The 27827-nt window shown below is 43.4% G+C and overlaps 1 protein-coding gene across 1 annotated transcript; it reads right to left on the minus strand.

Moving 5' to 3' along the window:
* Window positions 1-11241: 11241 nt before the first annotated feature.
* On the minus strand, window positions 11242-25739 carry LOC139389931 (calcium-binding protein 1-like). The gene is made up of 7 exons (XM_071136966.1): window positions 25050-25739; window positions 14122-14152; window positions 13786-14001; window positions 12083-12135; window positions 11878-11952; window positions 11695-11767; window positions 11242-11267 (listed from the first exon to the last, which is right to left on the minus strand). The coding sequence occupies exons 1-7, from the start codon at window positions 25737-25739 to the stop codon at window positions 11242-11244; spliced, it is 1164 nt and encodes a 387-aa protein (XP_070993067.1).
* Between the last annotated feature and the right edge of the window lie 2088 nt (window positions 25740-27827).

Consider the following 27827-nt stretch of genomic DNA (forward strand, 5'->3'; position numbering starts at 1 on the left):
CAGTCCTAGCTGTGCCACTAGAGATTCTGGGTTCGAGTCCAGGCTCTGTCGCAGTCGGCCACGACCGGGAGACCCATGGGGCTGCGCACAATTGTCCCAGCATCGTTCGGGGAGGGTTTGGCCAGCAGGGATGTTCTTGTCCCATCTTGCGACTCCTGTGGTGGGCCGGGCACAGGTTTACAGTGTTTCCTCCACACATTGGTGTGGCTGGCTTCTTGGGTTAAGCAGGCATTGTGTCAAGAAGCAGTGCGGCTTGTGTTTCGGAGGACGCACGGCTCTCGACCTTCACCTCTCCCAAGTCCATATGGGAGTTGCAGCGATGAGACAAGACTGTAATTAGATTTGAATCAGACAACTTTGTGTCGGAGGTAACACAAATGGAAGCATCATTACAAATGTTTAAGAGGGTTGTTGTCCAACAGTCTGATGTTTTAAAGTTGTTCAGGGGATGTATACAAAAGCCCAGGCCCAGACAAAATAAGTGGACATGTGTTACAGCACTGTGCTGAACAATTAGCTGGTGTTTTTACAGACATTTTCCAATCCTCACTCGACCAGCAACACATGTCAGTATTGTGGAAAAACTCAATAATTATACCAATTCCTAAAGCATCTATTCCACTCTGTGCTGAATGTCTACCTGTCGCCTTGACATCCTGAGTAATGCCTTGAGAAACTTGTGGAAAGTCATATTCTCAGCGTCACTCAGAAGCTTCTCGAGCCATTTCAGTTTGCCTATCAGCCTAGCAGAGGAGTTGATGATGCCATTCTGACCCTCCTTAACATGGACTATAGACATCTAATAGGGTGCCAAATCCCATGTTAGGGTTCTGTTTGTTGACTTTTCTTCTGCCTTCAACATAATCCAGCCTTATATTCTGGCACAGAGACTCATTCGGGACTTCTCCTTAGATGATGGGCTGGTTTTGTTGCTGTTGGACTTCCTGAACCAACGCTCACAGCGAGTCAATATAGGTCCCCACATGTCGGATATACGCAATACCAACACAGGCGCTCCTCAAGGATGTGTTTTGTCCCCACTCCTGTACATCTTATACACTAATAGTTGTACTAGTTCCCATACTGACAGACACCTTGTTAAGTTCGCTGATAACACTGCCTTGATCAGCCTGTTGCATGATGACGAGGAACATCCTGGCCCGGTCCTAGATGACTTTGTAGAGTGGTGTGAGGAATCACACTTGGTCCTCAATACCAACAAGACCAAAGAGATGTGCATAGACTTCAGGAAGCGTACAACACCTACGTCTGCAACATCTATCAGAGGTCAGAACATAGAGATTGTAGAGGAATACAAATACCTGGGTATGCTCTTGGGACAATAAGCTTCAGTGGAGTAAATGTACAGACCTGATCTACAAAAAGAGCCAACAGAGACTGTACTTTCTTAAAAAGCTGGAATCTTTTAATGTAGACTGTACTATACTGACTCTGTTTTACATATCTTTTATTGAGAGTATTTTAACTTTTTGTATTGTTTGGTGGTTTGGCAATGCCACTGTCAGCCAGAGAAATATGCTGAGAAGGATTATCACCACAGCAAGCAAGGTACTTGGAGTCAAACACGGGCCTGAATGAGATCTTTAAGGTCAGGGCCCTCCCCAAAGCTCACTATATGATTTTAGACCCAAGCCACCCCCTGTACTCAGACTTTGAACTAGACAATCATTTGTGCCAGGTGTGATATCCCTCCTAAATAACTCGGGCTAATGTTCCTATCGACTCAGTAAGGCCAGCAAGCTTGTCTTTATATTTTTTTTATTTTATTTATTGGTATGTAACTGTTATGAAAGTTGTATTGTCAATTTTGTTTTGTATTTAAAAGCCACTTTAAACGTGTACATGACACTGCAACAAAATTTCCCCATGAGGACAATAAAGTCAGTAAGTAAACTAAGTTAGGGATCGGCGTCCCGCCAACGGGACAGTTGTAAATCATGCACTGCCTTGTGTCAAGATTGCAGATTTTAGAGAAACAACAAATATTGGTACATATAAGTGTCTTATTTCGGCTGAAAGCTTAAATTCTTAATATAACTGCACTGTCCAATTTACAGTAGCTATTATTGCGAAAAAATGGCATTCTATTGTTTGAGGAGAGCTCCTAACAACAAAATACTTTTTTTTACCGCGATAGGTTTGATAAATTCATCTCCGAAGGTGAAATGTGTACTTACATTCTGAAATCTTGCTCTGATTTATCATCCAAAGGGTCCCACCGATAACATTAAGTGTTGTTTAATAACATAAAATCCTTTTTCATATCCCTAAAAGGTCCATATAGCATACATGATCGATTTTGTATTTCCACTCGTTCAATTTGCAAAGAAAGGAATCTGTGAAAATCTCACCCTAAATGTTGTTTCAACGAGTCAAATCACGTTCATATGTATTCCTCAGAGATTATAGAACATAACAATACTTTACTATATCATTGGGGGTGTAGTATAGAGCGACACCTTCATGGCACACCGATGACGCGGGCGGTCTTTACTGGAACGACTCTAACTTTGTCAGATAAGCACCAATCGGGGTCAAACAAAGCTAGCTAGATAGCCAATGAGCTGGGCTTTACGAGAGTATCCGGAAACCCTGGGTCTGTTGCAAAATGTAGGTGCTAACCTTTTGCGATCTCATGCCTTTTCCTTTTGGACAAAAATTATAAGAATATTCAGAGGTATGAAAACTGGTTGTTTTGCAAATGTTGAACTTATAATATGGCTACTAATACTGGAAAAGCTAAATCAAAGTCCAAGTATAAAGATTTGATGATATTCTTGAAGAGAAATGTAATAGGAATGCAACTGCCTCATTCACGATTTACCCAGTCACCTGGGTGACTTCACACTAAATGTCATAGAGAACGCTCATACTTCAAGTTATCCGTCGGAAACTTTGCACATACACTGCTGCCATCTTGTGGACAAGATAGTTGTTGAAAAAACGGTTGTTTTTCTTAGTATTTTCTTCTACCAGATCTTTTTTTAATATATATTTTTTATTTACCCCTTTTTCTCCCCAATTTTGTGGTATCCAATTGCTACTATCTTGTCTCATCGCTACAACTCCCGTACGGGCTCGGGAGAGACAAAGGTTGAAAGTCATGCGTCCTCCGATACACAACCCAACCAAGCCGCACTGCTTCTTAACACAGCGCCTTGGTTAGTGCGCACTGCGCCCGGCCCGCCACAGGAGTCGCTGGTGCGCGATGAGACAAGGATATCCCTACCGGCCAAACCCTCTCTAACCCGGACGACGCTAGGCCAATTGTGCGTCGCCCCACGGACCTCCCGGTCGCGGCCAGAGTCTCTGGTGGCACAGCTGGCTCTGCAGTACAACGCCCTTAACCACTGCACCACCCGGAAGGCCCCTCTTCTACCAGATATTTTGTTTTATATTCTCCTACATTCAATTCACATTTCCACAAACTTCAAAGTGTTTCTTTTCAAATGGTATCAAGAACATGCATATCCTTGCTTCAGGGCCTGAGCTACAGGCAGTTAGATTTGGTATGTCATTTTAGGCGAGAATTGACTACCAGTTGGATATTGGGGAGAAAAAGGGGTAAAAGTTTTTTTTTAAATAACTCTTATAAAGTTGCTTTTGTAACATAAACTGGGAATTGTATATACCTTTTTATATTATGATTGTCTGTTTGTTTCATTTCTGCAAAGTAGTTAAAATGCAATCAGTTCCACTTTAAGTTACCACCTGTCTTACCTTTTGCCATACCAAACATAACATACAATGGGGCAAAAAAGTATTTAGTCAGCCAACAATTGTGCAAGTCCTCCCACTTAAAAAGATGAGTGTTCTTTGGATGCAACTCAGCATTCTTTGTCCTCCAAACACAGCGAGTTGAGTTTTTACCAAAAAGTTATATTTTGGTTTCATCTGACCATATGACATTCTCCCAATCTTCTTCTGGATCATCCAAATGTTCTCTAGCAAACTTCAGACGGGCCTGGACATGTACTGGCTTAAGCAGGGGACACGTCTGGCACTGCAGGATTTGAGTCCCTGGCGGCGTAGTGTGTTACTGATGGTAGGCTTTGTTACTTTGGTCCCAGCTCTCTGCAGATCATTCACTAGGTCCCCCCGTGTGGTTCTGGGATTTTTGCTCACCATTCTTGTGATCATTTTGACCCCACGGGGTGAGCTCTTGCGTGGAGCCCCAGATCGAGGGAGATTATTAGTGGTCTTGTATGTCTTCCATTTCCTAATAATTGCTCCCACAGTTGATTTCTTCAAACCAAGCTGCTTACCTATTGCAGATTCAGTCTTCCCAGCCTGGTGCAGGTCTACAATTTTGTTTCTGGTGTCCTTTGACAGCTCTTTGGTCTTGGCCATAGTGGAGTTTGGAGTGTGACTTTGAGGTTGTGGACAAGTGTCTTTTATACTGATAACAAGTTCAAACAGGTGCCATTAATACAGGTAACGAGTGGAGGACAGAGGAGCCTCTTAAAGAAGTTACAGGTCTGTGAGAGCCAGAAATCTTGCTTGTTTGTAGGTGACCAAATACTTATTTTCCACCATAATTTGCAAATAAATTCATTAAAAATCCCACAATGTGATTTTCTGGACATTTTTTTCTCATTTTGTCTGTCATAGTTGAAGTGTACCTATGATGAAAATTACAGGCCTCTCTCATCTTTTTAAGTGGGAGAACTTGCACAATTGGTGGCTGACTAAATACTTTTTTGCCCCACTGTATATATCCACTGTTTGAATCGCTGCGAAGTTCTTTCCTGTTTCAGTCATGTCTTTGGTCCCATTTGCGTGGGTCAAACAAAAACACCCTAATGATTGATCCCACAATGCAGGGGGTAGCTGTAAGATGAAGTTGGTGAAGAGCTGCAGAAACTGGCACTCGTCTAGCAGCAGGGCACTCACCAGAGTTTCATAACGCTCACCAGTCCTGAAGACCAGTGGCTGAGGGGTTTGCCAGTCCGTCATAATAAATTCATTTTCTAAAATAATTTCCTGCAATTCTACATCATTTTACATGACTGGAGACATTACAAGAATAATATTTTTTTATATCACACAAATGACCAAAATGACAAGCTACTCTGACATTGACATACTGAGATCAATAAAACAAATTTACAATTATTTCATTCATTTCTGTAAAGACAGGAGTAATTATATGCACTGAACAAAAATATAAACGCAACATGCAACAATTTCAAAGATTTTACTGAGTTACAGCTCATATAAGGAAATCAGTCACGTTACAAATTGTTGTTGACTGTTATCAGCATCTCTCAACCCTGAGCTGCAAACTCCCCATCCCCAATGACCGGAGCCTGAGAGTCTATGAGTTGTGTGACATTTATATATTGTTCTTCATAGTTTGTTACTACTATTGCCTATTGTATGTTGCCCGTCTTGAGTTTACCGTGCTGTGTAAAACTCTGGAGGTGGCATATGCAATATATACAGTCTTTACTGCTACAGTGCCTTTGGAAAGTATTCAGACCCATTTTGTTACGTTACAGCCTTATTCTAAAATTGATTAAATACATAAAAATTCTCATTAATCTACACACAATATCTCATAATGACAAAGCAAAACAGGTTTTTAGAAAATGTAGCAAATGTGTAAATACCACCAACAGAAATATGTTATTTACATAAGCTATGAGATTCGAAAATGAGCTCAGGTGCACCCTGTTACCAAATCAAATCAAATGTATTTGTCACATACACATGGTTAGCAGATGTTAATGCGAGTGTAGCGAAATGCTTGTGCTTCTAGTTCTGACAATGCAGTAGTAACCAACGAGTAATCTAACCTAACAATTCCAAAACTACTACTTTATACACACAAGTGTAAAGGGATAAAGAATATGTACATAAAGATATATGAATGAGTGATGGTACAGAGCGGCATAGGCAAGATGCAGTAGATGGTATCGAGTACAGTACATCCTTGAGATATTTCTAGAACTTAATTGGAGTCCACATTAGAAATGATTTGGAAAGGCACACATCTGTCTATATAAGTAGACAGTGCAAGTCAGAGCAAAAACCAAGCCATGAGGTTGAAGGATTTGTCCGTAGAGCTCAGAGACAGGATTGTGTCGAGGCACATATCTGAGGAAGGATACCAAAACATTTCTGCAGCATTGAAGGTCCCCAAGAACACAGTGATCTCCATCATTCTTAAATTGAAGAAGTTTGGAACCACCAAGATTCTTCCTAGAGCTGGCCGCCCGGCCAAACTGAGCAATTGGGGGAGAAGGGCCTTGGTCAGGGAGGTGACCAAGAACCCGATGGTCACTCTGATAGAGCTCTAGAGTTCCTCTATGGATCTATGGAGATGGGAGAACCTTCCAGAAGGACAACCATCTCTGCAGCACTCTGCCAATCAGGCCTTTATGGTAGAGTGGCCACTCCTCAGTAAAAGACACATGACAGCCCGCTTGGAGTTTGCCAAAAGGCATCTAAAGACTCTCAGACCATGAGAAACAAGATTCTCTGGTCTGATGAAACCAAGATTGAACTCTTTGGCCTCAATGCCAAGTGTCACATCTGGAGGAAACCTGGCACTATCCCTACTGTGAAGCATGGTGTCATCATCATGCTGTGGAGATATTTTTCAGCAGAAGGGACTGGGAGACTAGTCAGGATCGAGGCAAAGTACTGAGAGATCCTTGATGAAAACCTGTTCCAGGACGTTCAGTACCTCAGACTGTGGTGAAGGTTCACCTTCCAACAGGACAACGACCCTAAGCACACAGCCAAGACAATGCAGGAGTGGCTTCGGGACAAGTGTTTGAATGTCTTTGAGTGGCCCAGCCAGAGCTCGGACCTGAACCTGATCGAACATTTCTGAAGAGACCTGAAAAAAGCTGTTCAGAAACGCTCCCCATCAAACCTGACAGAGCTTGAGAGGATCTGCAGAGACGAATAAGAGAAATGCCCCAAATACAGGTGTGCCAAGCTTGTAGCGTCATACCCAAAAAACACTACCATTCCACTCCCTCTCCCACCTTTCATCTCCATGTGCATCTTTATGTTCATCTTCTCCTGTGTATGAATAAAGTTCCTGTGTGGGTTCCTGTCTTTGGGCTGCTTTATTCCCCTCTAACCAGGGGCGGTGTCACAATCCAGTAAAATTCGTAGAGCTGGGTTGCTCTCTTTCAAGTCAATTTAAATAAATTCATTAGGCCCTAATCTTTGGATTTCACATGACTGGGAATACAGATATGCATCTGTTGGTCACAGATACCTTTAAAAAAAGGTTGGGGCGTGGATCAGGAAACCAGTTTGTATCTAGTGTGACCACCATTTGCTTCATGCAGAGTGACATGTCCTTCGCAGAGAGTTGATCAGGATGTTGATTGTGGCTTGTGGGAATGTTGTCCCAATCATCTATGGCTGTGCAAAGTTGCTGGATATTGGCGCGAACTGGAACATGCTGCCGTACACTTTGATCCAGAGCATCCCAAACATGCTCAATGTGTTACATGTCTGGTGATTATGCAGGCCATGGAAGAACAGGGACATTTTCAGCTTCCAGGGACGACTTGTTTACTGATCTTTGCAACATGGAGCAGTGTACTATCTTTTTTTTATTAAAAAAAATATTTTACCCCTTTTTTTCCTCCCCAATTTCGTGGCATCCAATTGGTAGTAGTTACAGTCTTGTCTCATTGCTGCAACTCCTGTACGGACTCAGGAGAGGCGAAGGTTGAGAGCCATGCGTCCTCCGAAACACAATCCAACCAAGCCGCACTGCTTCTTGACACAATGCACATCCTACCCGGAAGCCAGCCGCACCAATGTGTCGGAGGAAACACTGTACACCTGGCGACCTGGTCAGCGTGCACTGCACCCGGCCCGCCACAGGAGTCGCTAGTGCGCGATGAGACAAGGATATCCCTGCCGGCCAAACCGTCAGGAATCTTCCCCAACCCGGACGACGCTGAGCCAATTGTGCGCCCCATGGGCCTCCCAGTCGTGGCCTGCTGCGACAGAGCCTGGGCTCAAACCCAGAATCTCTGGTGGCACAGATAGCACTGCGATGCAGTGCTTTAGACCACTGTGCCACTCGGGAGGAGTGTATTATCATCCTGAAACATGAGGTGATGACGGCGGATGAATGGCATGACACAGCGTTGACATCTGCCCAGTACAGTTGAAACTGGGATTAAGCCGTGAAGAGCACACCTTTCCAGTGTGCCAGTGGACATCGAAGGTTTGTGCAGAAATTATTTGATTGTGAAAGCCCACAGTTTCCTCAGCTGTCTGGGTGGCTGGTCTCAGACGATCCCACAGATGAAGAAGCCAGATGTGGTGGTCCTGGGCTGGCGTAGTTACATGTGGTCTGCGGTTGGGAGGCCAGTTGGATGTACTGCCAAATTCTTTAAAACAACGTTGCTTATGGTAGAGAAATTAACATTAAATTCTCTGGCAACAGCTCTGGTAGACATTCTTTCAGTCAGCATGCCAATTGCACACTCCCTCAAAACATCTGTGGCATTGTGTTGTGACAAAACCACACATTTTAGAGTGTCCTTTTATTGTCCCCAGCACAAGGTGGACCTGTGTAATGCTGTTTAATCAGCTTCTTGATATGCCACACTTGTCATATGGATGGATTATCTTGACAAAGGTGAAATGATCAACTAACATGGATGTAAACAAATTTGTGCACAACGTTTGCGAGAAATAAGCTTTTTGTGCTTCTGTAACATTTCTGTGATCTTTTATTTCAGCTCATGAAACATTGGACCAACACTTTACATGGTGCATTTATATTTTGTTCAGTGTATATTTATTGTGCCTAGACTTAGGTTTATTGCTCTGTATAGTTTGTACATTATGCAATTTAAAAAAGAAGGTTTGATGTGTCAGTCCAAATGTCCTTGTGAGACACTTCTTTCCTTCACAGTTTCCTAGTATAGGCTAGGCTTATTACGTTCGTCTTGTAATATCTTTTATTTCCTGGGTTTACAACATAGTCCTGGGACATATTGTATAACTGAAAAAAATACATGTATATTTAGTACTCTGTAGCCTACTATATACATTAGATAATGTATTCAATATACTGTAATTACAAGTATGTTTGTCTTTTTGGCATGCATAACAACAGCAAAAGGACAAACTATGACTAACATACAGGAAACAAACAGACAGACAGACAAGCTACTGTACACAAAACCATCATGTTTTGAGTGCACTGCCCATAAATGTGAAGAAAAGCTACTATTTTCCAGATCTGGGGTTGGCTTGTTCACGGAGGTCCTCTTAGCACTTGCTTGTCCGTCCCATCACATTACAGACAGGATCCGGTGCTTTTATGGTACTGGGTAAACACAGTGATCACAACTTAAAAGATCATACAGTATCAGGGACCAGTTAATTAAATGAATGAAAGTGTAAAATTGCTGCTGCTTTCTGAGCTCTTTCGTTCAGACCCAGGGTCACACAGATAGGATATCCAAACTAAGCAGTATAAAACAAATCATTTATAAGCCTCGAGATGGTGGGTACAAGGACAGTAAAAATAGGTGCACAAACACACACATCTGTGGGACATAAACACTCAAAACGATGCATTATTCTGTTCTCACAGGTAACGTGCTGGAGTTCTTGGTCATTAGATATAACACATACATACATACAAACCCATTTGTGATCAGTCACACAAATGACACTCTCTGCTTTTCTCACTCTATTGTGAGGTCTGCACAACGCATCACCGGGGGCAAACTACCTGCCCTCCAGGACACCTACACCACCCGATGTCACAGGAAGGCCATAAAGATCATCAAGGACATCAACCACCCGAGCCACTGCCTGTTCACCCCGCTATCATCCAGAAGGCGAGGTCAGTACAGGTGCATCAAAGCTGGGACCGAGAGACTGAAAAACAGCTTCTATCTCAAGGCCATCAGACTGTTAAACAGCCACCACTAACACTGAGTGGCTGCTGCCAACACACTGACACTGACTCAACTCCAGCCACTTTAATAATGGGAATTGATGGGAAATGATGTAAATATATCACTAGCCACTTTAAACAATGCTACCTTATATAAATGTTACTTACCCTACATTATTCATCTCATACGCATACGTATATACTGTACTCTATATCATCGACGGTATCCTTATGTAATACATGTATCACTAGCCACTTTATACTATACTATGCCACTTTGTTTACATACTCATCTCATTTGTACATACTGTACCCGATACCATCTACTGTATCTTGCCTATGCTGCTCTGTACCATCACTCATTCATATATCCTTATGTACATATTCTTTATCCCCTTACACTGTGTACAAGACAGTAGTTTTGGAATTGTTAGTTAGATTACTCGTTATTACTGCATTGTCGGAACTAGAAGCACAAGCATTTCGCTACACTCGCATTAACATCTGCTAACCATGTGTATGTGACAAATAAAAAATTTGATTTGATTTGATTTGATTTGATTTATTACCCAAACTTGAAGAATTTACCAGTAGTCAGAAGTAATATTGACATTTAAAGGGGAAATCTACAGTTGCTACATCAGTTTTTGGACTCATAATTAATTAATGATATACTGTATACCCATTGATTCTTGAAGAATATAACAGACGCCTCATGAGCATGGATGGTTCAACTGTCGTACCTCCTCAGAACCCAAAATATCAGCATGTTTTACGCAAATGTTTATAAACAAGTTCAACGTAAACAAACACGGTATTGCCTCAGACATGGTTAAAACTAGAATGTTGTTATATAATATCATGGATGGTCAGTCCTTGAGCTGTTCATGAGTTTCAAAGTGGTTCCATTTCTCCAGGCTTATTCCTTAGCCTTTTACCAAAACACAAGCGTTATTGTTTCAATGGCGGATTGCCCTTTAACGGTCGAGAAACAAAACTTGCCTAAATAGCAGGCTACACACAAGTGTATACAGTTTGTGGAGGGTTAAAAGTGCAGGAAACCATAAGCAAGTCAGTCTGTAAACTACAGTAGAATTTGCCTCTGTTGGACTGTGGGGCTTTTAGAGAAGAACACTATTTTGGGGAGAACAGTGTTCATCCGTTTCCCCTTAGATGTAAAGGGCTTTAATTCCAGTTTCCCTCAGGAAAACATTTCTCAGAGGTCCTAATATTTCCTCTGCCACTTTTTCATCATCGAATGAGAAAAGCAGAGGTTCACTATCAGCATAAATAACTTGAAGCCATGTTGTCCACTCCTCCTCTCAGCGGAACATCATTCGTACAAACTCTGTGAAAAGAGAGGATAAGATCTGTCAAAGATTAGAAGTTCAGACAGTGTGTGTGTGGTAAAATATGCATATTTTTGCTCTGTGTGGGAGTTGACAGTATCATATGTCTATATTTGACTTACAGTGATTTGACCCATAGTTGTTTATGATGGAGGAGACCACACTTTCCTTACATGGTTGAAACACAGTTTGCAAATATCAAAGCTATTTGAAGCTTTGCCAGAAAGTGGATAAAAGGAAGGAAATACAATGAGAGCGAAGAGTAAGGAAGACCAGTCGACATCAAGCATTCATGAAGCACTCCTGTCCCAGCAGATAGAGACTACCTTGCATACAGCATAAGTAGCAAAGTCTCTAGCTATTACAATATTATCTGTGATTGTATTATTATGCTGGTATAGATAAACAAGATCTGCATCAGCTTACCTTCAAAGTCAACATGCCCATCACCATTCAAGTCAATGTCCCTCAGGATATCCTCTATGTCCCTGTGGCCAACCTACAGTCCAGTAACATAGGAGGAACAAGTCTGTGCAAAAACAAACCGTTTTTAGTAGTGATGCATACATTGATTAAGCTACTCTGACAGACTTGATTCTGTAACCTCACCTGTTGTCCCAGCAACGTCCTCATGGCTTCTCTCAGCTCAGATGTGCTTATCGCTCCATCACCGTTGGTGTCAAACTTCAAGAGGAAAAACAAACGATCACATTCATAATCCAAAGCCTGAAATATTAGAGAGAGACACAACATAACTACTTTTCTCCGTATCATCCTCTCCTCCCTCTCTCTCTCTGCCAATCCGGTTTCTCACCTCTTTGAAGGCATCTCTTACAGTGCCTTGCGAAAGTATTCGGCCCCCTTGAACTTTGCGACCTTTTGCCACATTTCAGGCTTCAAACATAAAGATATAAAACTGTATTTTTTTGTGAAGAATCAACAAAAGTGGAACGACATTTATTGGATATTTCAAACTTTTTTAACAAATCAAAAACTGAAAAATTGGGCGTGCAAAATTATTCAGCCCCTTTACTTTCAGTGCAGCAAACTCTCTCCAGAAGTTCAGTGAGGATCTCTGAATGATCCAATGTTGACCTAAATGACTAATGATGATAAATACAATCCACCTGTGTGTAATCAAGTCTCCGTATAAATGCACCTGCACTGTGATAGTCTCAGAGGTCCGTTAAAAGCGCAGAGAGCATCATGAAGAACAAGAAACACACCAGGCAGGTCCGAAGAAGTTTAAAGACGGATTTGGATACAAACATATTTCCCAAGCTTTAAACATCCCAAGGAGCACTGTTCAAGCGATAATATTGAAATGGAAGGAGTATCAGACCACTGCAAATCTACCAAGACCTGGACGTCCCTCTAAACTTTCAGCTCATCAAAAAAATACAGTTTTATATCTTTATGTTTGAAGCCTGAAATGTGGCAAAAGGTCGCAAAGTTCAAGCGGGCCGAATACTTTCGCAAGGCACTGTATATACAAGAGTATGTGGACACCCCTTCAAATGAGTGGATTTGGCTATTTCAGCCACACCGGTTGCTGACAGGTGTATAAAATCAAGCACACAGCCATGCAATCTCCATAGATAAACATTGGCAGTAGAATGGCCTTACTGAAGAGCTCAGTGACTTTCAAAGTGGCACCGTCATAGGATGCCACCTTTCCATTAAGTCAGTTTGTCAAATTTCTATCCTGCTAGAGCTGCCCCGGTCAACTGTAAGTGCTGTTATTATGAAGTGAAAACGTCTAGGAGCAACAACGGCTCAGCCGCTGAGTGCTGAAGCACGTAGAAATCGCCTGTCCTCGGTTGCAACACTCACTACCATGTTCCAAACTGCCTCTGGAAGCAACGTCAGCACAAGAACTGTTCATCTGGAGCTTCATGAAATGGGTTTCCATGGCCGAGCAGCCACACACAAGCCTAAGATCACCAAGCGTCGGTTGGAGTGGTGTAAAGTTTGTCGCCATTGGACACTTGAGCAGTGGAAATGCGTTCTCTGGAGTGATGAATCCCGCTTCACCATCTGGCAGTACGGATGAATCTGTGTTTGGCGGACGCCAGGAGAACGCTACATGCCCCAATGCATAGTGCCAACTGTAAAGTTTGGTGGAGAAGGAATAAGGGTCTCGGTCTGTTTTTCATTGTTCGAGCTTGGCCCCTTAGTTCCAGTGAAGGGAAATCTTAACACTACAGCATACAATGACATTTTAGATGATTCTGTGCTTCCAACTTTGTGGCAACAGTTTGGGGAAGGCCCTTTCCTGTTTCAGCATTCAGCAAAGCGAGGTCCATACATAAGTGGTTTGTCAAGATCGGTGTGGAAGAACTTGACTGGCCTGCACAGAGCCCTGACCTCAACACCATCAAACACCTTTGGGATGAATTGGAAGGCCCGTCCCCACTAATGCTCGTGGCTGAATGGAAGCAAGTCCCTGCAGCAATGTTTCAACATCTAGTGGAAAGCCTTCCCAGAAGCTGTTATCGCAGCAAAGGGGGTACCAACTCCATATTAATGCCAATGATGTTGGAATGAGATGTTCGACGAGCAAGTGTCCACATACTTTCACACTCTTACAATTCATGTTGATCTGTTGGCTCAGTTCTATCAATTCCATTTCAGTAGGCATGTATCCTATGGATCTCATACAGTTTCCCAGGTCTTTACAGCTGATGAAACCGTCTTTGTTCTTATCAAACTCCTTAAAAGCATCCCGCAACTCTGCAGAGAGAATACAGAGGAAGATTACTCTGGAGTGATCTGAACACGACTGTACTACTGCCACTACCAGCGACAACTACAGAGAGACAAGCACAGGAATGTACATGAAAAAACACTTACCATCAATCTCCTCTGGCCTCAACTTTCTGTCCTATTAAGGCAAAGAAGACAGTCTCAGTGTAATCAGAATTGGAAATAAAATAAAACATTAATAAAAATCAACATCATGAATAAGTCATTTAGTGATAATAACAAAAGTTGTTCCTATTATATTCTTACACTATTATGCCAGGAACAAAGTGACTTTGAAAGGTAAATCAGCGGTCTGCTCCATGATAATTTATTCTGGTGCAACTCAAGTCAATAGCAATATAGTAAAGAATGAAGTCACTGGAATGTTTTCAAACATCTAATGACACCCATTCAGACTGCTCCCTGCGTCATCAGACACACAGCACAGCCGGGAAACGCCTGTCTTTCATTCTGCAAAAGAATGTAGCTGTGTTCTTTTGTCAGGTCTGGCTTGCAATGAAAGCAACCTTTAAAGGATACAGAGGACAGAGAGGGAGAGAGACATATCCCAGAACCCTTAAGGGCTAACCTGCAGAAGCAGAGAGAAGTGTAAACACAGCATCAACTCTGACGTCAGGCCCAAAGAACTGTCTGACCGGAACCACTCACACAGAAAACAGAGAGGCCCGAAGAGATACTGTTGGCTAAACATCAAGCAGCCATCAGGAGCCACAACTAAGTCTTCGCCAATAACCTAAATCACACAGACCGCAGGTGTTTCCTTTGACATCATTCACAACAAACATAAAATGTAAAACAAAGTGTGTTGAACATGGCGTATGTAGCCTCAGGTAAGGCCATGTTTATTGTCTCACCAGCATATTCGTACCCACACATGCCACACATCAAATTAAATTTGATTTGTCATATGCACCAAATACAACCTTACCATGAAATGCTTACTTACAAGCCCTTAACAAACAATGCAAAGAAAAGAAGAAAATGCAAAATATTAAAGTAAAAAAAGTAGCACATTTAAATAATCACGAGGCTATATACAGGGGGTACTGGTAGGGGTAAAGTGACTACGCATAGGTAATAAACAGCGAGTAGCAGCAGCGTAAAACGGGGGGGGGGGGGCAATGCAAATAGCCTGCGTAGCCATTTGATTAACTGTTCAGCAGTCTTATGGCTTGGGGGTAGAAGCTGTGTGTCACGTTCTGGCCTTAGTTCCTTTGTGATGTCTTTGTTTTAGTATGGTCAGGGCGTCAGTTGGGTGGGCAGTCTGTTCTTTTTTCTATGATTTGGTATTTCTGTGTTTGGCCTGGTCTGGTTCTCAATCAGAGGCAGCTGTCAATCGTTGTCCCTGATTGAGAACCATACTTAGGCAGCCTGTTTTTCACCCTTGAGTTGTGATTATTTTCTGTTTCGGAAGGTTACCAAAACATTTCTGCAGCATTGGAGGTCCCCAAGAACACAGTGGCACCCATCATTCTTAAATGGAAGAAGTTTGGAACCACCAAGACTCATCCTAGAGCTGGCTGCCCGGCCAAACTGAGCAAGCGGGGGAGAAGGGCCTTAGACAGGGGAGGTGACCAAGAACCCAATGGTCACTCTAACAGAGCTCCTCCGTGGACATGGGAGAACCTTCAAGAAGGACAACCATCTCTGCAGCACTCCACCAATCAGGCCTTTATGGTAGAGTGGCCAAACGGAAGCCACTCCTCAGTAAGGCACATGACAGTCTGCCAAAAGGCACCTAAAGGCCTCTCAGACTATGAGAAACAAGATTCTCTGGTCTGATGAAAACAAGATTGAACTCTTTGGCATGAATGCCAAGCGTCATGTCTGGAGGAAACCAGGCACCGCTCATCACCCTATAGTGTAGCATGGTGGTGGCAGCATCATGCTGTAGGGATGTTTTTCAGCGGCAGTGACTGGGAGACTAGTCAGGATCAAAGGAAAGATGAATGGTGCAAACCTGCTCCAGAGAGCAGGACTGTGGCGAAAGTTCACCTTCCAACAGAACAACAACCCTTAGCACACAGCCAAGACAATGCAGGAGTGGCTTTGGGACGTGTTTCTGAATGTCCTTTAGTGTCCCAGCCAGAGCCCGGACCTGAACCCGATCGAACATCTCTGGAGACCTGAAAATAGCTGTGCAGCGACACTCCCCATCCAACCTGACAAAGTTTGAGAGGATCTGCAGAGAAGAATGGGAGAAACTTCCCAAATACAGGTGTGCCAAGCTTTTAGCGTCATACCCAAGAAGACGCGAGGCTGTAATCGCTGCCAAAGGTGCTTCAACAAAGCACTGAGTAAAGGGTCTGAGTTAGAGGTCGACCGATTATGATTTTTCAACGCTGATACCGATTATTGGAGGACCAAAAAAGCCGATACCGATTATTAATAAAAACACATTTTTTGTAATAATGACAATTACAACAATACTGAATTAACACTTATTTTAACTTAATTTAATACATCAATAAAATCAATTTAGCCTCAAGTAGATAATGAAACGTTAAATTTGGTTTAAATAATGCAAAAACAAAGTGTTGGAGAAGAACGTAAAAGTGCAATATGTGCTATGTAAGAAAGCTAACGTTTCAGTTCCTTGCTCAGAACACGAGAACATATGAAAGCTGGTGGTTCCTTTTAACATGAGTCTTCAATATTCCCAGGTAAGAAGTTTTAGGTTGTAGTTATTATAGGACTATTTCCCTCTATACCATTTGTATTTCATTAACCTTTGAAAAGGTTGACGAGCTGACAAGGTGAAAATCTGTCTTTCTGCCCCTGAACAAGGCAGTTAACCCACCGTTCCTAGGTCGTCATTGAAAATAAGAATGTGTTAACTGACTTGCCTAGTTAAATAAAGATTAAATAAAGGTGTAATCTTTTTATTTTATTTTTATTATTATTATTTTTTTAAATCGTCAAATCGACGCCCAAAAAGACCGATTTCCGATTGTTATGAAAACCTGAAATTGGCCCTAATTAAATCGACCATTCCGATTAATTGGTCGACCTCTAGTCTGAATACTTATGTGAATGTGATATTTCAGTTTTTGCATTGTCATTATGGGGTATTGTGTGTAGATTGATGAGGGAAATGTGGAAAAAGTCAAGGGGTCTGAATACTTTACAAATGCACTATAGGCATTGTCGTGCCCTCTTCACGACTGTCTTGGTGTGTTTGGATTATGATAGTTTGTTGGTGGAACTTGAAGCGCTCAACCCGCTCCACTATAGCTCCATCGATGTAAATGGGGGCATGCTTGGCCCTCTTTTTCCTGTAGTCCACAATCATCTCCTTTGTCTTGCTCACGTTAAGGGAGAGGTTGTTGTCTTGGAACCACACTGCCAGGTCTCTGACCTCCTCCCTATAGGCTGTCGGTGATCAGGCCTACCACCGTTTTGTAGTCGGCAAACTTAATGATGGCCACGCAGTCGTGGGTGAACAGGGAGTACAGGGGGGGACTAAGCATGCACCCGAGGGGCCCCCATGGTAGATGTGTTGTTGCTTACCCTTACCAACTGGGGATGGTCCGTCTGGAAGTCCAGGATCCAGTTGCAGAGGGAGGTTTTTAGTCCACGGGTCCCTTTGAGGGCAATATGTTGTTGAGCTGTAGTCAATGAACAGCATTCTCATGTAGGTGTTCCTTTTGTCCAGATGGGAAAGGGCAGTGTGGAGTGCAATAGAGATTGCGCCATCTGTGGATCTGTTGGGGCGGTATGTGAATTGGACTGGGTCTAGGGTTTCTGGGATGATAGTGTTGATGTGAGCCATGACCAGCCTTTCAAATCACTTCATGACTACAGACGTGAGTACTATTGGTCAGTAGACAATTAGGCAGGTCACCTTGGTGTTCTTGGGCACAGGAACTATGGTGGTCTGCTTGAATACGTATTTTCCACCATAATTTGCAAATAAATTCATTAAAAATCCTACAATGTGATTTTCTGGAATTTTTTTCTCTCATTTTGTCTGTCATAGTTGAAGTGTACCTATGATGAAAATTACAGGCCTCATCTTTTTAAGTGGGAGAACTTGCACAATTGGTGGCTGACTAAATACTTTTTTGCCCCACTGTATGAATGACCTGTTCAATGTGCTTAGGGCCCTGCCTTTGACCTGTTAATTATGTCATGCTGCATCTCAGTCATATTGTAATATTATCAGTCCTTAGCTTGTGCTGCTACCTTTTATCAAATGTAATTTCTACAATGTAGAAAATAGTAAAAATAAAGAAAAACCCTGGAATGAGTAGCTGTGTCCAAACTTTCTACTGGTACTGTATATTTTTGTTGTTGTTTCTCTGTAATACTACTAGCCACCTAGGAATGTTATGACGATGGCTTTAGCTAGACCAGATAGGTTCCCAATCTCATGACTAGCTACCAAGATGCAATTTCAGGCTATCCATTTTTTAAATGTTTTTATTTCACCTTTATTTAACCAGGTAGGCCAGTTGAGAACAAGTTCGCATTTACAACTGTGACCTGGGCAAGATAAATCAAAGCAGTGTGACAAAAACAACAGAGTTACACATGGGATAAACAAACATACAGTCAATAACACAGTAGAAAAATCTAGATACAGTGTGTGCAAATGTAGTAAGCTTAGGGAGGTAAAGCAGTAAATAGGCCATAGTGGTGAAATAATTACAATTTAGCATTAACACTGGAGTGATAGATGTGCAAGTAGAGATACTGGGGTGCAAAAGAGCAAAAATAAATAACAATATGGGGATGAGGTAGTTGGGTGGGCTATTTACAGATGGGCTGTGTACAAGTACAGTGATCGGTAAGCTGCTCTGACAGCTGATGCTTAAAGTTAGTGAGGGAGATTAAGTCTCCAGCTTCAGTGATTTTTTGCAATTCGTTCCAGTCATTGGCAGCAGAGAACTGGAAGGAAAGGTGGCCAAAAGAGGAGTTGGCTTTGGGGATGACCAGTGAAATACACCTGCTGGAGCACGTGCTACGGGTGGGTGTTGCCATAGTGACCAGTGAGCTGAGATAAGGCAGGGCTTTACCTAGCAAAGACTTATAGATGACCTGGAGCCAGTGGGTTTGGTGACGAATATGAAGTGAGGGCCAGCCAACGAGAGCATACAGGTCGCAGTGGTGGGTAGTATATGGGGCTTTGGTGACAAAGCGGATGGCAGTGTGATAGACTACATCTAATTTGCTGAGTATTGGAGGCTATTTTGTAAATGACATCGCCGAAGTCTAGGATCGGTAGGATAGTCAGTTTTACGAAGGTATGTTTAGCAGCATGAGTGAAGGAGGCTTTGTTGTGAAATAGGCAGCCGATTCTAGATTGAATTTTGGATTGGAGATGCTTAATGTGAGCCTGGAAGGAGAGTTTACAGTCTAACCAGATACCTAGAATACGCAGACAACTACAAATACCTAAGTCAGAACCGTCCAGAGTAGTGATGCTAGGCGGGCAGCGATCGGTCGAAGAGCATGCATTTAGTTTAACTAGCATTTAAGAGCAGTTGGATGCCACGGAAGGAGTGTTTGTATGGCATTGAAGCTTGTCTGGAGGTTTGTTAATACAGTGTCCAAAGACGGGCCAGAAGTATACAGAATGGTGTCGTCTGTGTAGAGGTGGATCAGAGAATCACCAGCAACAAGAGCGACATCATTGATATATACAGAGAAAAGAGTCAGCCTGAGAATTTAACCCTGTGGCACTCCCATAGAGACTGCCAGAGGTCCGGACAACAGGCCCTCCGATTTGACACACTGAACTATACCTGAGAAGTAGTTGGTGAACCAGGCGAGGCAGTTATTTGAGAAACCAAGGCTGTTGAGTCTGCCGATAAGAATGCAGTGATTGACAGAGTCGAAAGCTTTGGCCAGGTCGATGAAGACGGCTGCACAGTACTGTCTTTTATCGATGGCGGTTATGATATCATTTAGAACCTTGAGCATGGCTGAGGTGCACCCATGACCAGCTCGGAAAACAGCGGAGAAGGTATGGTGGGATTCAAAATGGTCAGTGATCTGTTTGTTAACTTGGCTTTCGAAGACTTTAGAAAGGCAGGGCAGAATGGATATAGGTCTTTAACAGATTGGGTCTAGAGTGTCTCCCCCTTTGAAGAGGGGGATGACTGCGGCAGCTTTCCAATCTTTAGGCATCTCAGACAAAACGAAAGAGAGGTTGGTAATAGGGGTTGCAACAATTGCTGCAGATCATTTTAGAGAGAGAGAGGGTCCAGATTGTCTAGCCCGGCTGATTTGTAGGGGTCCAGATTTTGCAGCTCCGTCAGAACATCGGCTATCTGGATTTGGGTGAAGGAGAAGCAGGGGAGGCTTGGGCAAGTTGCTGTGAAATTTCCAAATTTTGGGTGGCCTTCCAAGCCAGGATTCAGACACGGCTAGGACATCAGGGTTGGCGGAGTGTGCTAAAGCAGTGAATAAAACAAACTTAGGGAGGAGGCTTCTGATGTTAACATGCATGAAACCAAGGTTTTTACCGTTACAGAAGTCAACAAATGATAGCACCTGGAGAATAGGTGTGGTGCTGGGGGCTGCAGGGCCTGGGTTAACCTCTACATTACCAGAGGAACAGAGGAGGAGTAGGATAAGGGTACGGCTAAAGGCTACAAGAACTGGTCGCCTAGTGCATTGGGGACAGAGAATAAAAGAAGCAGATTTATGGGCGTGGTAGAATAGAATCAGGGCATAATGTACAGACAAGGGTATGGTAGGATGTGAGTACAGTGGAGGTAAACCTAGGCGTTGAGTGACAATGCGAGAGATTTCATCTCTGGTGGCACCAGTTAAGCCAGTTGAGGTCTCCACATGTGTGGGGGGTGGGACAAAAGAGCTATCTAAGGCAAGGTCAGCGGGACTGAGGGCTCTACAGTGAAATAAAACAATAAGAACTAGCCGAGACACCAGTAGACAAGGCATATTGACATTAGAGAGAGGCATAAAGCAGTCACAGGTGTTGATTGGGAGGCGTTAGCTAACAATAGCCACTCGGTAGCAGCTAGCTAGCTGCGATGATCCGGTCTAATGATCCAGAGCGGCAGGAAACTGGTGATGTGGTAGAGAGAAGCAGTCCGATATGCTCTGTGTTGATATCGTGCTGTAAAGACAGGCCTGTATTGTCCAAGCTAAAGCTGGCGGTGTCCGACCTAAAGGTGAAGGCCGCTAGCCGTGGCTAACAAAGACTAGGAGCTAGTTAGCTGCCTAGCTCCTGATGGAGGTTCCAGATATAAGGAATAAAAATAGCAGATCCGTACCACATTGGGTGAGGCAGGTTGCAGGAAAGTGTATTTAGTTCATAGATAGAAAGTGAGATGAAAAAATTAATACTGCAATATTCTCATTCTCATCCAGAATTTTGGGGTGCATGATGCCCCTGTTCTAAATTCATGGTAAATGTACAGGTCAGAGATTAATACATTTTTCTGCTCAACTGTCACCTGGCTCTATTTTCCCCATCTATCCTCCATTCTCCTCCCCTCTCCCCCTCCCATGTCCTCCCCTCTCCCATCACCTCCCCTCTGTAGACTATGACTAGGTCACACTGACCTAACAGATATACGGAGGTAATTTCACAGAGAACATCACAGAAGACGGAGACAAAACCATGGATGGAGAAGAAGAGAGAGGGAGGGAAACAGGGAGAGCATTGTAGCTTTGCATTCATTTTAGAACATTCTCTAATGGTCTGTTATTTTTTTAAAGTGAATAAGTAGAAGGAGATGTCTGCTTTATTTGTCTCAGAAACATTGTGTCCAAATAACACCTGCTATTTGGGGATCTGATAGTCCATGTGTTACGCTTCTCCCTGTGTATCACTACCTCTCAATTACTGTGTCATAAAGAGCTGATTCATATTCCACTTATGTTTCACTGGCACACACTTCCTGACTGACTCGGAGTCCAGATGACAGAGAACATAGATTGGCTGCTGAGCTGAGGGTTGTCATACCGACTCACTGACTTCCTTGTTAGAAGCACCAAAGCTTCAGTATGCAAACACTCAGCAAAAACACATTAAAAAGGAAACTAATTCACTATAGTGCACCTATTCCGCAGGATACTTATTGAAATGATAACCAAAGTATGAGAAATAGCATATCACAACACCCCATTACTATACAAGTCAAGAGCCCACTCCATGATGGCACACTCCCATTAAGAGACCAGTACCAACTTCCACTTTATGAACACTAAAGACCCCAGTCTGCAGAAGCACATTATTATGTTTACGGAGCAGGGACACAAGTCATTCCCCACTGTAGGAATGTTTTCTGATCTCAGCATGTTCTATTTTGAGGAATACTATACATTATCAGAGTGGCCTCAGTGTAAAGTGTAATGATCATGCCTGAATGTAGGTGCCATACCAACATTAGTTGATGCATTATGACACTTTAACAACCCTGCTAAACCATTTCCTTAAGCTCTTTAGACAGGCATATCTAAACATTAGTACATCGACTAAGTGAAGGCTTATGTCACTATGTAGTTTAAGCTCTGTGTATGAATAATAATAATTGGCTATTTATTTCTGGGCAATAATTACAATATCTATAAAACACATCTGACACATGTTTGGAAAACACCTGCTCTGGGTGCAGTGATGTGTGGAACATCTAAGATCCTTTAATCTTGACGAGATACTTCAAAGTGACTAGGCTACCTTCAAAGAGTAAAATACAAAACAGATATCATCATAGCTTTTTGATCAATGTATATATGAATATGCAAATATAATTGATTTCAGTCTAATACAAATGAACACTTCAGAACCATTCTGCTCTCTCTCTCTCTCCGCTGTCTCTGACTTTCTAATTCCCATGTGAACTACTGTACAGTGCATTCTGAAAGTATTCAGACCCCTTCAATTTTTCCACATTTTGTTACGTTACAGCCTTATTCTAAAATTGATTAAACTGTTTTTTCCCCCTCATTAGACAAAGCAAACCGTTTTTTTAAAATGTTTTGCAAAAAATTATCACATTTACTTAAGTATTCAGACCCTTTACTCAGTACTTTGTTGAAGCACCTTTGGCAGAGCTTACAGCCTCGAGTCTTCTTGGGTATGATGCTACAAGCTGGGCACACCTGTATTTGGGGAGTTTCTCACATTCTTCTCTGCAGATCCTCTCAAGCTCTGCCAGGTTGGATGGGGAGCATTTCTACATAGCTATTTTCAAGTCTCTCCAGAGATGTTTGATCAGGTTCAGGTCCGGGCTCTGGCTGGGTCACTCAAGGACATTCAGAGACTTGTCCCAAAACCACTCCCGCATTGTCTTGGTTGTGTGCTTAGTGTCGTTGTCCTGTTGGAAGGTGAACCTTCGCCTCCAGTCTGAGGTCCTGAGTGCTCTGGAGCAGGTTTTCATCAAGGATCTCTCTGTACTCTGCTCTGTTCATCTTTCCCTCAATCCTGACTAGTCTCCCAGTCCCTGCCGCTGAAAAACATCCACACAGCATGATGCTGCCACCACTATGCTTCATCGTAGGGATGGTGCCAGGTTTCCTCCAGATGTGAAGCTTGGCATTCAGGCCAAAGAGTTACATCTTGGTTTCATCAAACCAGATAATCTTGTTTCTCATAGTCAGAGTCTCTAAGTGCCCTTTGACAAACTTCAAGCAGGCTGTCATGTGCCTTTTACTGAGGAGTGGCTTCCATCTGGACACTCTGCCATAAAGGCCTGATTGGTGGAGTGCTGCAGAGATGATTGTCCTTCTGGAAGTTTCTTCCATCTCCACAGAGGAACTCTGGAGCCCGGTCAGGGTGACCATTGGGTTCTTGGTCACCTTCCGGACCAAGGCCCTTCTCCCCTGATTGCTCAGTTTGGCCGGGCGGCCAGCTCTAGGAAGTGTCTTGGTGGTTCCAAATCGTTTCCATTTAAGAATAATGGAAGCCACTGTGTTCTTGGGTACCTTCAATTCTGCAGGTACCATTCCCCAGATGTGTTCCTCGACACAATCCTGTCTCTGAGCTCTATGGACAATTCCTTCGACATCATGGCTTGGTTTTTGCTCTGACATGCACTGTCAACTGTGGGACCTCATATAGACAGGTGTGTGCCTTTACAAATCATGTCCAATCAATTGAATTTACCACAGGTGCACTCTAATCAAGTTGTAGAAACATCTCAATGATGATCAATGGAAACAGGATGCACCTCAATTCGCTCAATTCGAGTCTCATAGTAAAGGGTCTGAATACTTATGTAAATAAGAGTTGTTTTTTAAAACATTTTATACATTTGCAAATTTTTCTGAAAACCTGTATTCACTTTGTCATTATGGGCTATTGTGTGTAGATCGATTTTAAAAATTGTATTTAATTTTTTTAATGATTTAATCAATTTTAGAATAAGGCTGTAACATAACAAAATGTGGAAAAAGTTCTGAATACTTTCAGAATGTATTGTACATCCATGCTGAGAAACCATTAATCCAGACATGGCTTTATACAGCAATGTGTGTAGCTGTGAATTTATTACAATGCCAGAAAAATCTGATATGTATAGCTAATGTGTGCCCTCCAAATGTGTGCATTGCTTTTCTGGATGACTTGATGTGAAACTTACAATGAAGATATGGTTTCCTATTCACAGTTCCCTGACAGAGGAGCTCTGATAAGAGGACTCACTGAAGCCCTCTGCACTTTCACAGACAAGCTCAGCCATTATTAATGTAATTGATTTACTAGGCTCGTGAGGCATGTTAAATAGCTGTAAGATTCCGCTACAAGATGTTAATTGTGACCCTCAAATATTAGTTTTCATGCACTATCAATTACATTCAGACTACTACCTCTATCTGAGATCAATACCCTGATAAAGGTAGACCTATTACTTCCTCTTAAGGAATAGATTACAGGTCTAGATAGGCCTTGATGATGAAATATAGCATTGTGGTAAGGCCCACAATGTAATATGTTTAATCATAATGACCAAACTATTTGAAGAAGCGTATCCTTATAAATCAGTGATTCATTGTTAATCATTATTTTTCATTATTAAGAAATACTTTTAATTGGGCCTTACCTGCCCAAAAACCGAGCTGAGAATTGGGCGCAAATTGAAGTCGGATTCAAAGGATGCCGCACTGGACCTTCCGGAGCGGTGAGAGGATCGGCTGGACACGGGGATAGGCGATGAGAAAGCAGGGGAAGGCATGCTGGCATTCCCGCTAGTGGACGAACTTGGCCTTGTATGGTCCCTCGACTCAAAAAATAGCGCGGTGTCATCTCTGCAATCAGAGTGGGGCTGTATTCTGAGGTCCAAGTGGGTAGGTTGAGTGTGGCTGTGGTGGTTTGCAGGCGGTGGGTCATCCCGGGTCGTTTTCCGGTGGTGTCGGTGATGCTTGGATGACTTGCAATGTTTTCTCACACCTCGGCCCAAACCATGTTGCTCAGATGGGTCATCCTGGAAGTTGGCAGCGGGTATCTGGCCGTTGGAGGCGTGGGGCTGGCTCTTACTAGCTCGGGTCGTTTCCCTATTCTGGGTAACGTTGCGGAGTAGCGAAGGATGCCACAGGGGTCTCCGCGCACTAACGTCGCACTCTGCGGACAAGAATGACTCCTCTGCGACTTTGCTGCTCACTTGAATTGCAGCTGGACGATGATGATGACTTCGGTCGGTTCCTGTCGTGCGTTCAGGGAAGTATGTCGATCTACCCCTTACCGAGGAAGATTTCAGCAAGGACGTCCTAGATTTGGGAAAAGAGGAACTCATGATTGAGTCTTGCTCCCAGTCTCGTTTCAGCAGTAGACCTACTCATTGCCGTTTGGTTGTGTATTTTCTCACATTGTCTGCCTTCGTACGGTAACAACAAAACCATAGCTGCCTTCAAAAGCTGTTCTTAAAAGTTGCATTTACCACCTGATTGCTATGTGGCGCTGATGCAGGACGCGCGCAGACACGTAACGAAAATCATAGCACTCTGTTCACGTCGCGTCACCTGTCACTACCATTATGAATGCCAATGGAGAAATGGTACATCCCGCCATTATACCTACATTCAGGCACTGCCATGAGGTGGTGAACTCTGAGGTGGTGAAGCAGAACTGCAGATCCTGGAAGTAGGACTTCACCAGGGTTGTGATGGTGTCCGGTATGTGGAAAAATCTGAAGGCAGACCACAGGAGTTCATGGGGCACAGAGCCAAATGCATTGGCGAGGTCGAGAAAGACTACATGGAGGTCCCTTTTTTCCACCTTGGCCATTTGGATCTGGTGCCAGATCATGCTGGAATGTTCCAAGCAGCCAGAGAACCCTGATATTCCTGCCTTCTGTACAGATGTATCGACGTACGCATTCCTTTGCAGGTACTCGGCCATCCTCTGGGCAATGACCCTAAAGAAGATTTTACCCTCGACATTCAGTAAGGAGATTGGGCGGAATTGGCTGATGTTCACTGCATCCTTCTCCTTAGGGATCAGGACCCCGCCTGCCCTACGCCACACTTGGGGTATTATCTTATTTTTCCAAGCTGTTCTCATAAGCCCCCAGAGGAACCTCAGGACGTCTGGTGCGTTCTTATACACTTTGTACGGGACTCCATTTGGCCCCGGGGCTGATGCTGTTCTTGCCCGTCGAACTGTGTTTTCCACCTCTTTCCATGTCGGAGGGCTGGTCTCAATATGATGTTCCGGGGGTTCAATGGGTGGGATATCTGATGGGATGGCCAGATGTTCATGTTGCTTTGAGTCAAAGTTTGTTGTTCTCAGGTGCTCCTCTAGGTCTTTATTTGTTGTTTTTAGAGCTCCACTTTTTTCCCTCGTGAAGAGACTTTTAAGGAACTTGAAGGGATCTTTATAGAATCGAGTTCTAGTTTGTTCTTTCTTCCTTCTGCGTTTCCGTAGGTTCTCTGCTCTGCGGAGGGATGCCAACCGGGTTTTGATATCAGCCTGAAGTGCCTCTATGCCCTCCTTTTCCACTTCCGAGGCCTTCTTCCACTGTTTCTTAAACTGTCGCCTTTCTTGAACGAGGCGCTTGATTTCTTGTTGCCTCCTGGAAACTGGTGGGGTTGGAACCTTTCTCCCGCCTTTTGCCTCTTCCACTCCAAATCTTTCTGTCCCGTACTCATAGATAATGTCCCCCATCCTCTCCAACTTCTTCTCCACTGTGCCTCGAAGTTTCTCGAGGGTCAAGGTAAGGTCAGTATTCACTGTTTCCCACAACTTCTTGTCACTGGCGCCAGGCCACTTCACATACGGCCTGTGCCCTGGTAGTCTCCTCTCGACTGCAGGTCTGGGAGGCTGGGTGAGTTCCACTCCTGTTGTTGGTTCCACCTCAGTTGCTACTTCGGTGCTTGAGTTTACGTCCTCCATGACAGTGGTACTGATGCACTGCAAACTATGGTTTGCGTCCAGTTGCTGTGCTTCATTTGACTGATTTGATCGCTTTCGCAGAAAGTAATCAATGCGAGGCCTCTGTCTCTCTTTACCCAAACACCCCTTCTTCCCCTGGTGGATCCTCAACCCATGGTGTGATGTAACTTTCCTCCAACCACAGACACATACCTGCATCTGTTTGTGGCCCGCTGTTGCAGCAGAACTTGTGACAGTTGCTGTGGTGTTCTCTTGTGCTGTGCTCTCATTACTCGTAGTCGTTTCCGGTCCAGTCGTTACCATGTTGTCAGCCGATGAGTCATCTTCCGCCCCCGCTCTCGCAGACTCTAGGGGTATTCTCGTATGTTGACTTTCTGTAGCTAAAGCGGGTGTTTCCAACATACTGCGAAGCATGGGAAACTACAGAAATGGGAAGCTACCCCATGACTGTCCCAGTGGGGTCTATTCCCTCCTGTCAGCCGTCTCTCCG

The sequence above is a fragment of the Oncorhynchus clarkii genome, chromosome 30, assembly GCF_045791955.1.
Source record: "Oncorhynchus clarkii lewisi isolate Uvic-CL-2024 chromosome 30, UVic_Ocla_1.0, whole genome shotgun sequence".
Taxonomy (NCBI): Eukaryota; Metazoa; Chordata; class Actinopteri; order Salmoniformes; family Salmonidae; genus Oncorhynchus; species Oncorhynchus clarkii.

What these genes read in the sequence shown, in the direction of transcription:
- LOC139389931 (XM_071136966.1), bottom strand. Translation starts at nt 25,739, where the DNA reads ATGAGTTCCTCTTTTCCCAAATCTAGGACGTCCTTGCTGAAATCTTCC. An exon ending in TAAGAGATGCCTTCAAAGAG is followed by an intron (nt 11,953 to 12,082) that starts GTGAGAAACCGG and finishes TTCCTCTTGAAG; the next exon opens with TTTGACACCAACGGTGATGG. An exon ending in GGACGTTGCTGGGACAACAG is followed by an intron (nt 11,768 to 11,877) that starts GTGAGGTTACAG and finishes ACTGGACTGTAG; the next exon opens with GTTGGCCACAGGGACATAGA.